The 17,500-nt window shown below is 44.2% G+C and overlaps 2 protein-coding genes across 3 annotated transcripts in view; one reads left to right on the plus strand and one right to left on the minus strand.

The window, feature by feature from the left end:
- aig1 (androgen-induced 1 (H. sapiens)) overlaps positions 1 to 4,132 on the minus strand; it is a 12,638-nt gene extending 8,506 nt beyond the window's left edge. Inside the window, exons 1-2 of the mRNA XM_044107030.1 lie at positions 2,922 to 4,132; positions 402 to 557 (exon numbers count right to left, since the gene is read on the minus strand). Coding sequence (XP_043962965.1) covers positions 402 to 557; positions 2,922 to 3,326 — 561 coding nt within the window. The 5' untranslated portion in view covers positions 3,327 to 4,132. The remainder of the gene's footprint in view (positions 1 to 401; positions 558 to 2,921) is intronic.
- A 5,931-nt stretch (positions 4,133 to 10,063) lies between these two features.
- The window catches only part of hivep2a (HIVEP zinc finger 2a), a 72,579-nt gene continuing 65,142 nt past the window's right edge, over positions 10,064 to 17,500 (plus strand). For both annotated transcript variants that reach the window (XM_044107038.1, XM_044107040.1), the window contains exons 1-2: positions 10,064 to 10,368; positions 16,816 to 16,859. The gene's annotated coding sequence lies outside the window, so the exon portion shown is untranslated. The remainder of the gene's footprint in view (positions 10,369 to 16,815; positions 16,860 to 17,500) is intronic.

A 17,500-nucleotide genomic window follows, 5' to 3' on the forward strand; every position in this document is an offset into this window, starting at 1 on the left:
AAAAGTCATAAGACTAAATCTCCTCATACAACGATCATTTTTGCATCACTATTAGTTACTAGAGTTCATTTTTAACCTTAAAAACCAAAAATACCTAGAGTCTCTTTTTAACCTCATGCAGGAGGAATACTGTCGAGTTCTTCTGAAATGTAGAGTTTTTCCCTTTTACTAATTTTCCTCCTGCTTCATTTGTTGACAGATATGATACAGATTATTTGTGTACACATTTAATCACCAACCAAATATTTTACAGTACAACCTGATTAATGACCCAACATGATGGATAAGAGGTTTAAAACGGTTGTTTCCAACAAATAACTGGATGTTTTATGGAAAACTGCTTGAAATGTCTAAATAACTGGAAGAAACGGGTCAAGATGGCATCTGTGTGGCGTCCTCACCGCTCCAACGGGGAACGCCAGCACCGCCATCATCCAGTCCCTCAGGCCGATTAGCTTCTTCAGCTGGCGCTCCTGCTCCCTGCTGTCGGCTCCTTTGGTCAGCAGACTGGACACGTCGATCAGGACGCACAGCCCGAAGAACACGGCCTGGATCACCTGCAGGAGGAAACACAGCCATCAGAAGCAGCTCAGGGTGTAACCTCCATCATGTAATGAAACGCCGCTGTCGATACCGCACGTCCACAGAGGTGGATGTGACCTCTGGAGAGGAGGCCTGCACCCCTCCTCCTCCTCCTCTCCCTCCTCCTCCTCCTTTTCCCCCCCCCCCCCCCCTGTGGGAGTCTAGCGTGTCACCAGCGGATGCGAGGATGGAGCTGTGGGTAAGCCAAAGCTCTCAACCTGAAAAACTCATGAAACTGCTCCCACATACTCAGACCATCAGTCGACTGCCTACGTTTCTCATGTCAACTCACTCCATTTCCCATAATCCTCATCGACGCTCACCCTTTTGATGAGCTAGTTGGGCACATAGCCCGTTTGTTATTCACCAGGGAAGCCACCGCAGCGCTAAGCTAAACATTTTCAAAGTTAGCAGAAATGCTTAGGCGTTAAGCTAAAAGTTTACTCTGCTGTTATTGAATTGCTGAAAGTGTTCCCACAAATTCTGCCCAGTAAATTAGTACTTCATAAATTATCTAGAAAGATGAACTCAGGGAAATCTGAGAGCGCTAAAGTTTTTCAAAGTTAGTAAAGGCGCTAAGCAGCAATTAGTGATGCTCTTAGCATTTAACAGGAAGTGTTCTCAGAAAGAGTGCTTACCACTGGCCATTTTAAATGGTGCTAATGGATTATGGAAATATATGAAATAGAAATAGTATTGGTAAATATTGATCCCTAGTGTAGACTTTGGTACACTGATTCAATCAAGTCAAATTAAAGTTTAGACCTCATGTGAGATGCTGCTGCAGTAAAATCTGAATTTCTTTCTCTGGGCGCCTCAATCAGAACGGAGGATTCTGTATTTATCTGACTAAACAGACCAGGAGGCTGGAAGCAGCAGTCATATAAAACTATCTTAGATTTGAAGAACCAGATGAGACTCTGAAGGTCACTTTGTTTTTCCTCAGCTCTCTGCTAGCTTACAGTAGCCGCCGCTCTCCGTCTGTCTGTATGGCTGCATTGTTCTCTCTGAATGGGCGCTGAGTGTTTGGTCCCTTCACTCCTTAAATAAATTTCACAACAGCATCCATAACAGGCTTTTGAAGGCTAATATGTGGGCTGCTGCTGCTAACTGCTCAGTCAGGGTTTCTATATTTACAGAGATGACTGACAGCAACAATAAATACTGCTAGCATCAGCTGCAGCCTCGAAGGGTGACTACAAACTATTTGCGGGATGAATATATCTAATCACTGGTGTGCTATTTTTAAAGTTACACCAACAAAAATTAACAGCAATATTTTTGCGTTATTTAACCTGTAATAAAAGAAAATAATATGAATACTTTCACTGTGCTATTCAGTCATTTACAAATGTCACAGTTTCAAACTAAATATTTACACAGCAAGTTTAAATTTTAGTTTGAAGCTAAGTATTTTGTTTGCTAACAAAATATTTAACTTGCTAGTTAGCTATTTAGTGTTGAGCTAAGTAGTTAGTAAACAAGCTAAATATTTAGTTTGACAACTAAATAGATAGTTTGAAATATTTTTGCTTTCACATTTAGCTTTTAACATATTTAGATTCCCACTTAAATTTAGCTTCCTAGCTAAATATTCAGCTAGCTAAATATGGTCACGTCAATGGTCACGGTGGTCGCCTGAAAGCTACTGACCTAGCTAAATATTTATCCTCAGATATTTTGTTTGCAAATTAAATATTAAGTGTGAAACTGTGACATTTACAAATTAATAAATAACATTGTAAAATATGGCTGTGATTAAATTTCTTCCTCTTTCCGCAGGCTAAATTACCCACATTACCGCTGTTCGCTTTTGACTGATTTACAAACATATGAATCTGCCAGCTTTGTTACATTTTATTAAATGTCTGATTATTTAGACATATTAAGTGGTAATAAACGTAAAGTTAGTAAGTATAATAGTTAGTAAAGGCTAACTATTATAATAGTTCTCGTGGATGCTAAACGTTAAAAGATGTTTTCGTATTCATCCTGTTTCAGAGCGGTAAAGTGCGCGCTGCGCGCTCCCGCTCACAGGAAGTTGTTTATGACAGGTTGCATTTTAAAGTCCAACACCTGTTCCGGTTCATCCGCAGGCAGCACATTGACCTCTGCAGAACCGCAGTAGTCGCTTCCAACGCGACTCCAGAACCGTTTCAGAGCTTCAACCCGCACCATCAGGCTCGGTTCTGATCCAGTTAGCTCCCCGCCCCCTTCCCCGTCCAGCCGAACAAAGAGAGAAACATGATCCTTTGATCATCCTGCAGCAGCGCCTCTGCGCATGCTCCAGTGAAAATGATAATAATGATGATAACAATAATAATAATGGAGAGCCTGACCAGGTCGATGAAGGTGAGGAACTTCCAGCTGCCTCCGTAGGTCTGGTGCGCCGGCATGTCCAGCGCTTTGTAGTGGCACAGGATGGAGAAGTAGGACAGCAGGATGGCGACCCGCAGGACCTGAGAGGGGATCAGCGCCATGATGTTCCCGTCGATGCGTCTCAGTGTCCCGCTGTTCCCCAGACACCTGCCCGTCTGTCCTGTCCTCCTGTCTGTCTCCGCTGGCTCTTTAGCTGGATGTCTCTGTCCTCTCCGTCTCCCTGCACCTCTCCTGCCCCCCCGGGTCTCCGCTGCTTCCGTGTTGATGATGATGATGATGATGTCAGAGGGCGGGAAATTGTTATGATGAAGGCTACCTTCAATAATCTTGATATGGATTATTATGTCCTTATTACTTAGTAGCATCTGAATAACAACACTGGAATAATATTTGATGACATAAATAAATTTGACATTACTTTAGATATTTTATAATAATGAATGTAATTTTTTTTTTTTTTTTACAGCTAGCAAGCTTTAGCTTGGAAGTAGCTAAATTATTAGCTTTCTAACTAAATGTTTGGAGCAAAATATTTATTTATCAAGCTAAATTATTACTTTCAGATACTTAGCTTAATATTTAGTTAGGAGACACAAAAGTAACTTCCTAATGAATGTTAGCTAACAAGCTAAATACGTAGCTGCTAAATATTTTTAATTAATATATTTAACTACGTATTTAGTTTGTAGACCAATATTTAGCTAACAGGCTAAATATTTAGCTTCATATATTTAGCAAACTTAATATTTAGTGTAGATATAAATATTTAGCCTGGTAGCTAAGTTTTTAGCTAATTTTTACTTAACAACCTCAACATTTAGCTTCATAACAAAATGTTTCTCTTTATAGCATAATGCTTAGATGCTTAATATTTAGTTAGCAATCTAAATAATTATCTTCAAATATTTAACAAACTAAATATTTAGTTTGAATACAAATATTTAGCTCGTTAGCTAAATATTTAGTTTGGAGTCAAATATTTTGTTAGCAAGCTAAATATTTAGCCTCAAGCTAAAAATGCAAATGGTAAATAGTTAGCAAGTTAAATATTTAGCCTGAAACTAAATAATTAGTTCCAAAGTAAATCCATCCATCCATTTTATGAACACCCTTCGTCCCTAATGCGGTCAGGAGGGTTGAGGGGTGAAGGGGTGGAGCTCTGCTGGAAAGCGAAAGACGCCATGGACCTTACCAGAGGGGCCGCTTTTCATTGGCTGATGCTCATTCTACGTGGTCACGTGGGTGGCAGTCTCACAAACACACGCTTCTCGTTAGCTAAGTACAGCATAATAGCAGTTCTGATACAACTTCTACACCTTGAAGCCTGTCTGCTACACAGTCTAACGTTAGCTAAACAGATCAATATGCAACGTGTACTGTATCTGACACACACACTAAAGATTTTATTTTAGCAGAAAAGGCTTTGGACTAAATTGTTACTCGTGTTAGCCACTCTAGCACAAAGTACAGCTGGTCAATCAACCATCGCTGTGTTCAGGGAAGCGCTGATTAATAATCCATAAATAAATATCAAGCCTGGAAACTTGATATCGTAACGGACTGGATGTTATGTTTTTAACGTAATCTTTGCTCGTCTTGCGGGGCGCAGGCGGTTGATACGGTAACAGGTGTGCTTAAACTACAAAGAGAGACAGACTAAAAAGATACGAATGGTTTTGAGTTGATCACCTGTTCGGGTTATTTTACCTTTGTTTACATTTGCTGTGGCTCATTACAGCCGCTGTAGTTTCTAAACGTTGGACTAATTACCCTGTTTGTTTGTGATTATACGTCATTCATAACAAACATCAAAAAGAACAAATAGATTTCATAAAATTTTAACAAACAAATGGCTTCTTTACCGTAACGGAGCTCTTTGGTTCCTCTTATCAGTCTGTAGCTTCTCATATTGAGGTCATCAAACCAAATTTCAGATCTACCATAACTGACCGACTGACACCTGCTAGCCTCAGGTTTGCAACCAGCTTGTGACTGAAAAACCAGTAACCTCCTCCCAGATGATGACATGAACTTGTTATTTCCTCTGTCCATTGTAGTAGCTGATATATTGTGAAAATCAGGTAGAAATTATGCACTAATGGAGTCATGTTTACATAGAAACAATGCGCTACGAGGCTTTGCTTGTGAGACTTGCGGTCACGTGGGTCGGTTGTGGGCGGAGCTTGGTAAGGTCCATGGATGGCGGTCCTTATCAGCTGGGGCTTGGACGGTGATTGGACGTGACGAGTCTTGGACCGGCGTTGATCAACCCACGGTGATGAGCCGGAAGCTCCGGTTGGATGATGCAGGTGAAGCCCCTTGGATTGAGCCCAGGTAAAGAGTCTTCCGGTTTGAATTTGCGCCGAGGCTTCATATTTTACTTGCTAATTAGATATTTAGTTTGAAACTGTGACATTAATAAATGAATGAATAACATGGTGAAAATATGATTTTGAACAAATGAATCCACATTTTTGTCTAAATAACAAAAATGATTTCAGTGACTAGAAGCAGCTGCTGGTAAATCATTGAGGTCAGTATACTGACCGCCGGTAGGGGGCGCTGTTTCACCCCAAACCACCAGAACGTTCCGGTTCATTCGACTCCCACAGGGTAAATAATGTTTCAGCAACAATAAGGAGGTAAAATTTAATCGCCTCTCTTCATTCACCCTCTCCCACATATGTTCCTCTTGGAGCTGTTATGTCATCTGATTTGACCTTTGCCCTCACACCTTTACGTAACACCTGGACCACACCTGCAGAGACTGAACACGGGTCAGATTAACACAGAGAATCCCAGCCTGCAGCAGGTCCTCTGACTGGGCCGGGAATGTGTCAACCAGCCGCTTCCTGTCCCTCTGTGGGAGTTAAGGTGTGACGCGTGCGCGTGTGTGTGCATGTACAAGGGAGTATGTGTGTGTGTGTGTGTATCTGTGTGTGTTTGAATGAGTAAGCATTAGTAATCAGTCAGCTGTCACAGCACCGCTTTGTCTTGGAAAACTGCTACCGCGTTACAGTTTGACTGTAGGACAAATGCTCGAGGCAACGCTCTGTGTGTGTGTGGGTGTGTGTGTGTGTGTGTGTTGCTACAGACTGCTCTCCTCCTGCCTCAGCAGGTTCTTCGTTTAGTTTGTTTTTCTTTACTGTACATCGTCAGTGAGCCGTGAACTGGGAGGATCAGGAGTTCCCGTCTGATTTTGACTCACCAACTGGGATTGCAGCAACTCCAGTTGCTTTGTCAGAAACTCAATCTGGCCACCAAATCCTCCCTCACAGAAACCCTCCATTAAGAGTCAGAGGGCTCTGAATAACGGCCGCCATCTTGTTTTCAGAGAGAACAGGAGTTTCTCCTTCAACTGTCCAGAACAGCCATATTGGTTCAATGTCATGACCTTTAACCTTTGACCTGCTAACTGAGGCCTGTAGACATTGGGAGGTTTTCCTGTCTGGACTTCAGGTGGTTTGGAGATGACCTTTGACCCTTCTCCAAGGCGACTGCTGATATGTCTCCTTTTCCTTTAGTTTTGTTGACATCAGTGAAAACCTAAACCTGCCAGTGAGGAAGTCTTCCTTCTAGCTTTCAAAATAAAATACTTAATAAATAGAAAGTCCTAAAGAGAGTTCAGCATTACTACTCTAGCATGTTGGCTTTTCAAAGTAAAGTTTCACATTGGAACAAACCAGTTGTGAAAAAAATACACTGGTTTTTCAAAATTAAAGCTTTAATATGTCATAGCTGTTCTGCACTACTAAGTTAACCTAGCCAGCCCTTCAAAATAAAATGCATGTTTGTAAGCTCTAAACCAGACCAGATCAAATGACCTTTCAAAGTAAAGCTCACAGACATGAACAGTTTATCTTTTCCCTGGCTCTGTTCTTATAGAGGAATGAAAAGCTTTCCCCTGTAGCTGCTTCTGCAGCTCAGTGAAGCTTTACAGAGTGAGTCACTTAAAGATTTATTTTTCTTGAAGCATTTCAGGAGATCAAATCACTTTCTAATGATTCATATTTTTCATTTCTGCAGCTCCCAGGAAGCCGCTGCAGGCAGCAACATGAAAAGCAGATGCAAAGTGTTGAATCAGAGGTTGCTCCACTCCGTTCCCATAGTGTTGCCACGGCGTCGCTATGGGGACACTGAGGGTCACGCGTGATGAGGTCACATCCCCGTGATCCTCCTATGGGAGGCGGCGGACGCTAATCCACTTACGGCTGACCGGCTCAGAGAGAAACCGAGCAGATCGATGTCTGAGCGAGAGGCAGGAGGGATGGACACCGTCCAGGTCAGAGCATCATCTGTTTCTAGGTAGAACAGGACAAAAAACTCAGGCTGCAAATCACAGAACAAATTATTCTGCATTAATTAGATTTTCAACAACTCAGTGCGAATCACAACCACAAACTGTCAACTTAAACTTTTACCTCAAGGTAGCCTCAGTGATGGGCTAACTACACAGCTAGCTGCGCTAACGCTAAAGCAGTCATCAGAAACAATAGTTCTGCTAACAATAAAGCGCTATGCTAACACGGTATTTAGTGGAAGCTAATGCTAAACGCATCCATCCATTTCCTGTTCACCCTTGTCCCTAACGGGGTCAGGAGGGTTGCTGGTTCCTCTCCAGCTACGTTCCGGGCAACAGGCGGGGTCACGGGGTCATGGGGTCACCCTGGACAGGTCACCAGTCTGTCGCAGGGCAACACAGAGACACACAGGACACACAACCATTCACACACACCTAGGGAGAATTTAGAGAGACCAATTAACCTGACAGTCATGTTTTTGGACTGTGGGAGGAAGCCGGAGAACCCGGAGAGAACCCACCATGCACAGGGAGAACATGCAAACTCCATGCAGAAAGACCCCGGGCCGGGAATCGAACCCAGGACCTTCTTGCTGCAAGGCAGCAGCTCTACCAACTGTTATTAGCTAAATTGTTATTAATGCTAAATCAATAACAATTTTTAACAGGCGATAAATAAAACTTCATGACAGATCTTGGACTGAATGTTTACAAGCAGAAAAGAAAAAATAAATTGTATCAGGAAAAACTAATTTAGGGGAAGCTAGCAGTGCTAGAAATTAGCTCTGCTATTAGCATATTAGCAGAATGAGCACAACACTGCAGGCCGTTTAAACCGCTAACAGCCGCAGCTAAACTTCTGAAAAAGCAGAAGAAAGAGCACAAGATGCTTAGTCAGCAGCTTTAGCTGATTTAAAAATAACTGCAACATCAGCAAATATCTGAGTATAAATAATCTGACAAGAATCGGGTCGTATTTTAATAAATAGAGAAAATACAACTGACCCAGTGACTGAAGTGGTCAAACAGAGGCTGTTTAAACTAGCAGCCAGATTATTGTTATTAAACTAGAAGTCAGATTATTGTTATTAAACTAGAAGTCAGATTATTGTTATTAAACTAGCGGCCAGATTATTGTTATTAAACTAGCAGTCAGATTATTGTGATCCCTCTCTGACTGTGGATTAATCGTTTCGTCAGTTTTTCAGGACCAACATGTCGAACCGTTTTGGTTTCGGGGTTTGGAGCCTCATCATGATGCTGCCACCACCAGCCTTAAAACTGCAGTAAACTGTTTATTTGATTTATGACTTCATGTTACAACAAATTCTGACCCAAACTGTCATGGTTCACTAGAGGGTCCCAGAAAATCAGCCACGACCCAGGAGTGAGCAGTAAACTGTGAAATATCCGGGCTCACAGGATCATCAGCTGCAGGACTGCGAAGGGGGGCGGAGAGGAGAGATTGGTGACAACACACTAACAGATCCGTTAGTGTGTGAAGGGAACAATAACCTGGCTTGGCGATTAGTTACTGTAGTGATCGGCTGAGGAACAAGGAGGAGAGCAGATGCTGCAGAGAGTCGGAGGAGGAAGCGCTGATGCAGGGCAGCAGAAGAACCAAATCCAGATCCGAATCCTGAGTCAGACGGGCCGAGGTCATACACGATCGGGGCAGAGAGCAGAATCCATGGGAGTGGGCGAGAGCGGAGTCACTGAAACAGGCGATCAGTAACAGTTCGACAAGACAACAGATCTGAGGAACAAAGCGTGGTCGTAACTATGAGGGCGAGGAAGAAGAGCTGGGAAACGACTTGCTGAAATCGTTCGTTAGTCTGGTTGTGACTGAGAGGGTTAAGAAGGGAGACAATCAGGAAGCAACACAGTGTGAGGAATAATGAGGCCGTGACTCTGATTGGCTCAACAAAAACACACAGAGCACAATGTGAACGTCACACAAACATCAGAAACTCATCAAACCATCTGATCAGATTATAAATAATCCTGATTGTTTATCATTCATTCTGATGTTTTCAGGAATGTAACTTATTCTGATGTTACAGTTTCCAGCTGATTCAGATTTTTAACCTGATTTTATTCCATTTTATTTCCCTTTCAACTCAGTTTTTGTTTTTCTGTAAATCAACCGCTGAATCTCCCCTAAACTTAAAACTTTATAACAGCTATTTATGCATATTCTGATACATGTCTTCCTTCCACTAAACTTTCCACTGATGCTTGAATATAGCGCTTAGCTTCTTTAGTGATGATCTTTTCTGTATTTTCTTATTTAAATCATCTGAAATGTTAAAATTAGCTGATTTTGACCAAGTGATGCAGATGGGATTGTAACTTCCCCTCTAATGGATCTGAATGATAGTTTTCTGTATTATTTTTTAACACAATAAACTGTTAGATAACGTGTTTAATTCCGGTCTTGACGCTGAGAGAAGCAGCAGCTGGAGGGAAGCGGCGGCCGGCCTCGGAGGTGACCGGGGAATCCTGCTCTCTGCGCCGGCAGACACAGCCTCCTCCTCGGCCACTGCCCCTCCTCCCCTCCCTCTGCCCTGGCTGCGCGTTGGGGGATCCGATGACGTCACAAACACACACCCAGACGCACACACACAGAGACATGCACGCGCACGTGCTCGCGCCCCCTCTCTCTCGTTCCGCAGCTCCGTCTCTCTCTCTCCTCTCTGCTGCTATTCTGGGAAGTGGCGCTTGGAATAACCCCCGTGTGAGCAGAGTGTGTGCGTGTGTGTCTCCTGATTTCGCCCCGACACACACACACACACACACACACACACACACACACACACACAGCTAGAGGCTCACAACACAGCCAGATCACTGAGTGTCTGTCTGCAGCAGAGCAGCTCCGGCAGCTCCGCTCTGCTCGGAAACCAAACCTTTTAAAAACGGATTTCGGACATTTTACTTTGGTTTTACGCGGAACCTTCGCCTCTCCTGTGCGGTTCCGCTGTTTTCTGCGCCCGCTGTGGATTTTTACCGACCATCTTCTGCTGTCGGAGAGCCGCCAGGGCTCGTTCCGGGATCGGCTCCACTGTCAGCGGGCTGCTGCTGTTGTCATTCCGCGCAGGCTGAAGGTAAGCAACCAAATCAGCCCGGACGTGTTTTACGCACAACGCGGAGGCAGAGCGGCTGTTTGTGCGCCGTGCCAGCCGATCCGCGCCGCTTTCTGACCAGTTTAGCCTGGAAGGGCAGCGCCGTGCAGGGGGAATACCCCGGGCAGTTTCACTGCATGCAGATTACCGGGTTGCGTAACATCCTGAGGAATTCGCAGCAGCCAAAGCGGCTTGGCGGCAGCGAGGCCGAGAGGGGCGGGCGGGGGGCGGGGGGGGGGGGGGGGGCCGAGGTCATGCTGGAGGAGGTCAAGTTTTGAAAAGTGAAAGGTGTGATTTTAGTCGTGCTGCTGAAGTTGGTGTCTGATTGAAGCCTGTCTGCTTTAAAGGGCCACTCTGCGTTTCCTGGGGAAAACTGTCCAGCCGCACTAAACAGTTCAGCCAGCAGAACTCAGAACACACCAGGAGCTCAAACAAATCCTGGAGATATGAAGAAGTGCAAAAAGTCATGACTGATACTGAAGCTATCCGAACCTTTAGATCCTGAGTTTGACCTCTGACCTCAGTTTGACTTTATTGATATTCCAGTTTATTTCCTGTCATTTGGTTCTGATTGATTCCTGCTGGTCCATTTCAGGAATTGAACCAGATTTCTTTGCTTTGTCTGCGACCTTTGACCTTTGACCCTGTGGATCAAAACCTGGTGAAACAGTTTCAGTGTTTATCTTTTATTACAACATTTAAATTCCCTATTATGACTTAAAAATGTTAAAATTTTGAGTGCAGACAAACTAAAGTAACATTAATTACAGGTTCAAAGTTCAAAGTTCATGAGCTTCCTGGGTTCAGGATCTCAGCTTGTGGCTGAATATTTAAACTTCAGTGAAGAATCTGAATGGAAACTGATTTTTACTGATGTCTCTGGTTCCGTTTGACCTGCAGCAGCTCTGATATCTGGACCGGGTCAGAACCTCGTCAATAAAACGTTTTAATACTTTTATCTTCACCATTATGAATGAACTGTAAATAAACTGAAAATCGATTTCAGACGATCCAGAAGAATCTGAAACGGTGGAAAATGAAAATGACCCGCAGCTGACCTTTGACCTCCAGGGTTCCTTCAGCCAGGACACGTTGCGTTTGTCTTCAGTGTTTTTGTTGAGCTGATCCCAGATCAGAACTTTCTGGTTCTGCTGTCACGGTTTTGTGGCGTTTAGAGCGTTATGTTTATTTTTGATGTTTCCATGTCGATAATAAATAAAAATTATGTTTCTGATGTTTTTAAAATATTTACGTATTTTCAGCTGAACCTGGTTCTGACCCCGAGGGAAAAACCCGTTTTATTATTTTGTATTTCTATAGACGGAATAAAGATTTTCCAGCTGTTTGGTAGCTTTAGCTTCTGCTTTGTGCTGGTATAGCATGCTAGCGTTAGCTTAGCTAAGTACTGTGCTGGCCTAGCGTTAGCAGAACTAGTGGTTCTGGTCAGTGCTTCAGGGTTAGCGCAGCTAGCTGTTGAGCTAGCGGTGCCCTCTGATGAACGCTTTGTTTTTTGGAGGCGGAGCTTAGTTTTGGGTCTGACTCGTCTGATTCTTGTGGTTTTAAAAGTGAACTTGATTAATAAAATCACATTTTATTAGTTTTAAGGACAGATGATCTGATTTTCCTGGGCCTCAGTGGCAGGAGGTTCACTTCCTCCTGTCTCATGCCGATGTGCCCCTGAGCAAGGCGCTTTAACCCCAGATGAATGTGTCTGCAGTATAACCTGAGCCCGGTCCGTTCAGGTTCGAGGCGGTTCTGCCCTAGAAAGAGGGAACTGTCGCTTTAAGAGGAAGCTGTGAATCGCAGAGCAGCTTCAGTGAGTTTCAGTTTGACTGAGGAGTCCGGGCTGCAGGCTGACCCCGCCGCTCTCTGCTCGGTATTTCCTCGTTTCACATCAAAGTGACATTCCTCAGATTCTCCAGCAGCTGCAGCTGCTTCCCGCTCCGCCGCGGATCCAGTTGCTGCGGGAGTTTCTCCTGCCGATGGGAGGAACTTTATCTCCTCTCATCGCGCCTTCCTCCCTCCTGAGCATGCAGACATGCGTGTGTGTGTGTGTGTGTGTGTGTGTGTGTGTGTGTGTGTGTGTGTGTGTGTGTGTGTGTGTGTGTGTGTGTGTGTGAGAGAGAGAGAGAGAGAGAGGCAGGAGGGACGGTGGGTGGTGTGCTGGCTGGTTCCGGGAATGTTCCATGACGTGTTGCCGTGAAGAGAGGGGCCCCGCCGGGGAGGCTGCGAGCAGCGACCGCTGCTGCCAAGTTACACTATAAAAAACTAAACTAAATCATTTGGTTTATTTAGCCTGACATAAAGGTTCAGGTTTCACCATGTTATTCATACTTTCCAAACTAAATGCTGGATATTTAGTTTACAGACTAAACATTGAACTTTCAAATTAAATGTTTGTCCACAAGATAAATATTTAATGTTTAGATAAAGATTTAGTTGTCTAACTAAATATTTAGTGTTCTAACTAAATATTTAGCTCAAATTAAATATTTAGTTTAATAACTGAATATGAATCTAGCAACCTAAATATTTTGTTAGTAAGCTAAATAAAAATGTTTATTTTCCAAACTTAACATTTCGTTTTTAAATTAAATATTCACTTTAAAACATTTGTTTACTAAACACTTAGTTAGTAGTAAATACTATATACTAGTTAAATGTTACTAGCTAGTGAACTAAATATTTAGTTTGTAAACTAAATAGTTAGTTTGTGAATTCAGCGTTTAGTTTGTTACATTTATAAATGTCAGAATAATACGATGAAACTCCGACTCTGTAAACTGAACTCTAATTTTAAATCTAATTTTAGCTGTTAGTGTTTTACAGTGTAAGTGTTCAGGCAGCGCCTCCTACTGCTGAGACCTGAAACAACTTTAAAAAATTACATTTAACCAAGTTGTCAGGCTCCACTTATTTCCATTTTTTACATTTTACAAACCCAACATATTCACAGAAACATAATTTGATTTATTGAGACAAATGAACTCGTTTCTTCAAGTTGGATCAGCTGTTTGTTTTTTTAGTGAAGGAAAACGTTTCATCCTCAGAGGTCAAAGGTTCAGACACAAAACGATTACTGTCCTTTAATTCCTGAATAAATAAACAGATAATCAATAAATATGAAGTGATTATTAGAGGGGAAAACGTGGATTTTATTCGGGTCACTTCAGCAGAACTCTTCTGGTTCTGGTTCTGGTAATCAAATAGAGTCCATGTTCACACTTAACTCAGCAATAAATTAAAAATTAAACTTTGTTTATATTTTATGATTTTGCTGAAAACTACGGTGGCCTAGAGGGGCAAACACTCTGCAAACTCCAAATGACTAAACAACAGAAAATCAGAAACACAGAAAAACAAAAACGCTACAAACTCCAAAATCCTTCGTCCTCCTCGCCACCAGGGGGCGCCGAGCCCCATCGTCAGACACTCAGTGAAGACGGAACATCTTGTTGCAAAAGGCAATAAATCGATTAATCTCAATAAATCGATTAATCTCATGATAAATTAAAACAAATGCAGTCATTTCCATTTGAGTGATTTATGGTTTTTCTCTTTCTACCAAAAACTGGACGGTAAAATTCTCCGTCAGCTGGAAGCGCTGCGGCTCCCTGCTGTGTTTACATCCAGCTGCTGTACGGCCGAGGCGGAGGTCAGGATCCGGGTCGGTTCTGTTTGGAATCCGGGTCGGTTCTGTTTGGAATCCGGGTCGGTTCTTATCAGGATCCGGGTCGGTTCTGTTCGGGTCCAGAGTTTGACGGACGGAGGACGGACTAAACCCCGAAACCTTTGTGTAAAACCTGTGGAAGCGGAAGCCCCGCCCACAGTTCCACCAAAGTGGGCGGAGCCAAGAGCAGTGAGGGGCGTGGCCAGGTGTGCAGCGGCTGCTATAGCGACTTCTTTACCAAAAAGCAATTAGCAACGTCTGTTGCAACGTTTTTAGAAAAGTGACAAAAGTATGAAGTTTCTTAAACATCAGAAACAATTAACAACAAATCATTTTTAGTCATAAAAGCAATCAGCAATAAATGTAGCAACTTTTCAAAACTAAAAACAAACTAATGACAAATCAGCAAGTGGCTAGCGATACAGCTAGCTACTTTTAGGAAATGCAGTGATTTGTGACAAGTTTGACTTTTTTATATGAAAAGTTACTTATAATAAATGTAGCAACTTTTCAAAAGTAAAAACAAACTCATGACAAATCAGCAGCAAACAGTAACCAGCAATAAATCCAGCAACTTCTTCACCAAAGAGCAACTAGTTTCAGTCACAGAGACTGTCCTGATATTTATTATCTTATTTTCCAGTTTCATTTTCTCCATTTATTCTAAATGACAGTTTTAGATTTTATTTGTTTTGTTTTGAGGAAAAATGCTGAAGTTACATTTTGATTCTCTTTGTTGTGTAAAAACATAAAACTATGAATCAAAACTTGATGTTTTCTGTCACATAAACAGAAAATGTTTGAATATTTACCTGGTAGAAAAAAACAAAACCAGAAATAAAAATATGAAAATTTAAAAATCTATTATGAGATTAATAATACAAAGAAAGGAAGTGGCAGATTTTTATTTATTTAAGTTTAAAGTAAATTAAATTACCCAGAAATATAAATAAGTTTTGTTGATGCAAAAATTATTTTCCACAGAAGAAACTCAGGAAGCGTCTCTGAGAATGAATACGAGTTGAAACCGTCGTCCAACATGGCCGACTGGAACCGGAACCGGAACCGCGTTTTTATTTGATTTGTCGCTTTGGGTGTTTAAGACAAACAGAGGCGAGACGTTGTCCCAGTCTACCCAGTCTGTTGCCATGGCAACGGTCCGGACTCCTCCGGGTGGGTCGTCTGGACAAACGGCGCCGGTGTTTGTAGAGAGAACCTGGAGAGAACCTGGAGAGAACCCGGCCCGGCTGAAGCCAGGCGGAGCGGTTCCTCCAGGTTCCTCCAGGTTCTCTCCAGGTTCCTCCAGGTTCTCTCCAGGTTCTCCTGCAGGAGGGAAGCTGATGCTGATGAAGGTGCAGAAAACCAAGGAAACCTTCTCTGGCCTCGTTAGCCGCTGTGTTCAGCTTCCTGCCTCGGCTGCATCCCGACCGGATCGTCTGCAGGAACCCAAGCCGCTCCGTTCCTCAGCGTTCCAAACTGTCTCTGGATCTGCCGTCCGGCTGACGGGACGTTTCTCTGTCCGTTCGCTCCAACATATCTGACATCATAACTCAGAACTGAACATCGATTCCTGACGCTGCGCCGCCAGCAGCAGCTTCCTGTGACTCACTGAGAATCTGCAGCCGCTATTTGGTGCCGACACTGAAAATGAAAACTATGAATCGATGCACCAACGAATATGAAACCTGATCCAGAACTGCTGCAGAGTCTGAACTCTGGTTTTCAGTCACAGGTTGCAGTTTGAGGCGGAACTGAAATGAAGCTGGTTTCATCGGTGAAGAACAGTTTTGGTCAGGAGGAACTGAAACCTGGAGGTTTGGAGTTTGGAGGATGAAAAACCAGCAAAACAAACAGAAAACGAGTCTCAGGAAGGAGAAACTGAATCCCTTCATCTGCTGCAGTCGACGGGGTCAGAGGTCACCCGCACAACAACAAACACTGAAGATGTGATTTCAGATCTTTATCAGCTGGGCCACATGAACATAAACAGGAATAATAATTATGTTTTAATGGTGGTGCAGAGGCGACGCCAGGCCCTCTGGGGCCCTCTGGGGGCCTCTCTCTGGGGCCCTCTGGGGGCCTCTCTCTGGGGCCCTCTGGGGCCATCTCTGGGGCCCTCTGGGGCCCTGGGCTGAGTTCTACTGGGGCCCTCTCTCTGGGGCCCTCCCTCTGGGGCCCTCCCTGGGGCCCTCTCTCTGGGGCCCTCTTTCTGGGGCCCTCTCTCTGGGGCCCTCCCTCTGGGGCCCTCCCTGGGGCCCTCTCTCTGGGGCCCTCTCTGGGGCCATCTGGGGCCCTCTCTTTGGGGCCCTGGGCTGAGTTCTGCTGGGGCCCGTTTCACATTCTGGATCAACTTGTTTTACAGTTAATTACAAACCCAGCGTTGATTAAAATGTTATGATTAATATTGTTATTAATTCTCACTGATCTGTGGAAATGAAATGCCTTCAAAACGTGAATTGGATCCTAAGCCGCCGCAAAGTCCGCTTCTGCCTCAGGCCGGCCCTGGCAGCCACAGACCAGCCTTATTGCTCATCTGTGGGTTTCGCCGCCGCTGGTCTCAAACTAATTCACTAGATTAAAACGAGTCGCATGAAGAGAATCTGGAGACAGATTTCTACAGACTGTGGTGAAACAGTGGAGCTGGTTTCCATTTAGCTCTTTAGCATTTAGCACTCAGTGCGCCGCTTCCCCTAACTAAATGCACTAATCACTGTGACTGGTGGACAGACGGCTAACTTTGTCTCTTCCTGTGTCTTCAGACTCGGCCGGACGGTGGAGCTGGAGGACGGAGCGGCTGCTGAAGGTAGGATCCTCTGTAACAGCAGGACGACCCGCTGGCTGCTGTGGTTCTGGTTCTGTGGGACGTTTTGGGAGTCAGAATCAGCTGATCCAGACGTCAGCAGGGTTTTGTTTTCTCTGAATGCCCAGGATAAAATCTGCTCTCTATTTCAAAACCTCAGTTGGATTAAATCTGAGAACAGACGCCGCGATTCGCCAGGAGAGAGAATGAAGAACGAACAGCCATGACTGATTTCAAACGGCAGATGCTTCAGTGAGACGAGGCGTTTATTTAACGTTCGCTCGTTTTCTCCTGGCTGGTTGCCTTGACAACCGCCTGGCTTCGTTATCAGAGGTGTGACAGCAGCTGAACGTGTAAATCACAAACCTTCCCTCTAAGATGGAAACTTTTCCCAGCCATGTTCAGAATGCTTTAAGGAGCCGGCGCTCCGGGCTCCGTGGCCCCTCTGCCTCGGGCCCTTGTGCTCCGTGGCCCCTCTGCCTTGGGCCCCTGTATCTTGGGCCCCTCTGCCTCGGGCCCCTGTATCTTGGGCCCCTCTGCCTTGGGCCCCTGTGCCTCGGGCCCCTGTGCTCCGTGGCCCCTGTGCCTCGGGCCCCTGTGCTCCGTGGCCCCTGTGCCTCGGGCCCCTGTGCCTCGGGCCCCTC

Source organism: Gambusia affinis, linkage group LG22 (assembly GCF_019740435.1).
Source record: "Gambusia affinis linkage group LG22, SWU_Gaff_1.0, whole genome shotgun sequence".
Lineage (NCBI taxonomy): Eukaryota > Metazoa > Chordata > Actinopteri > Cyprinodontiformes > Poeciliidae > Gambusia > Gambusia affinis.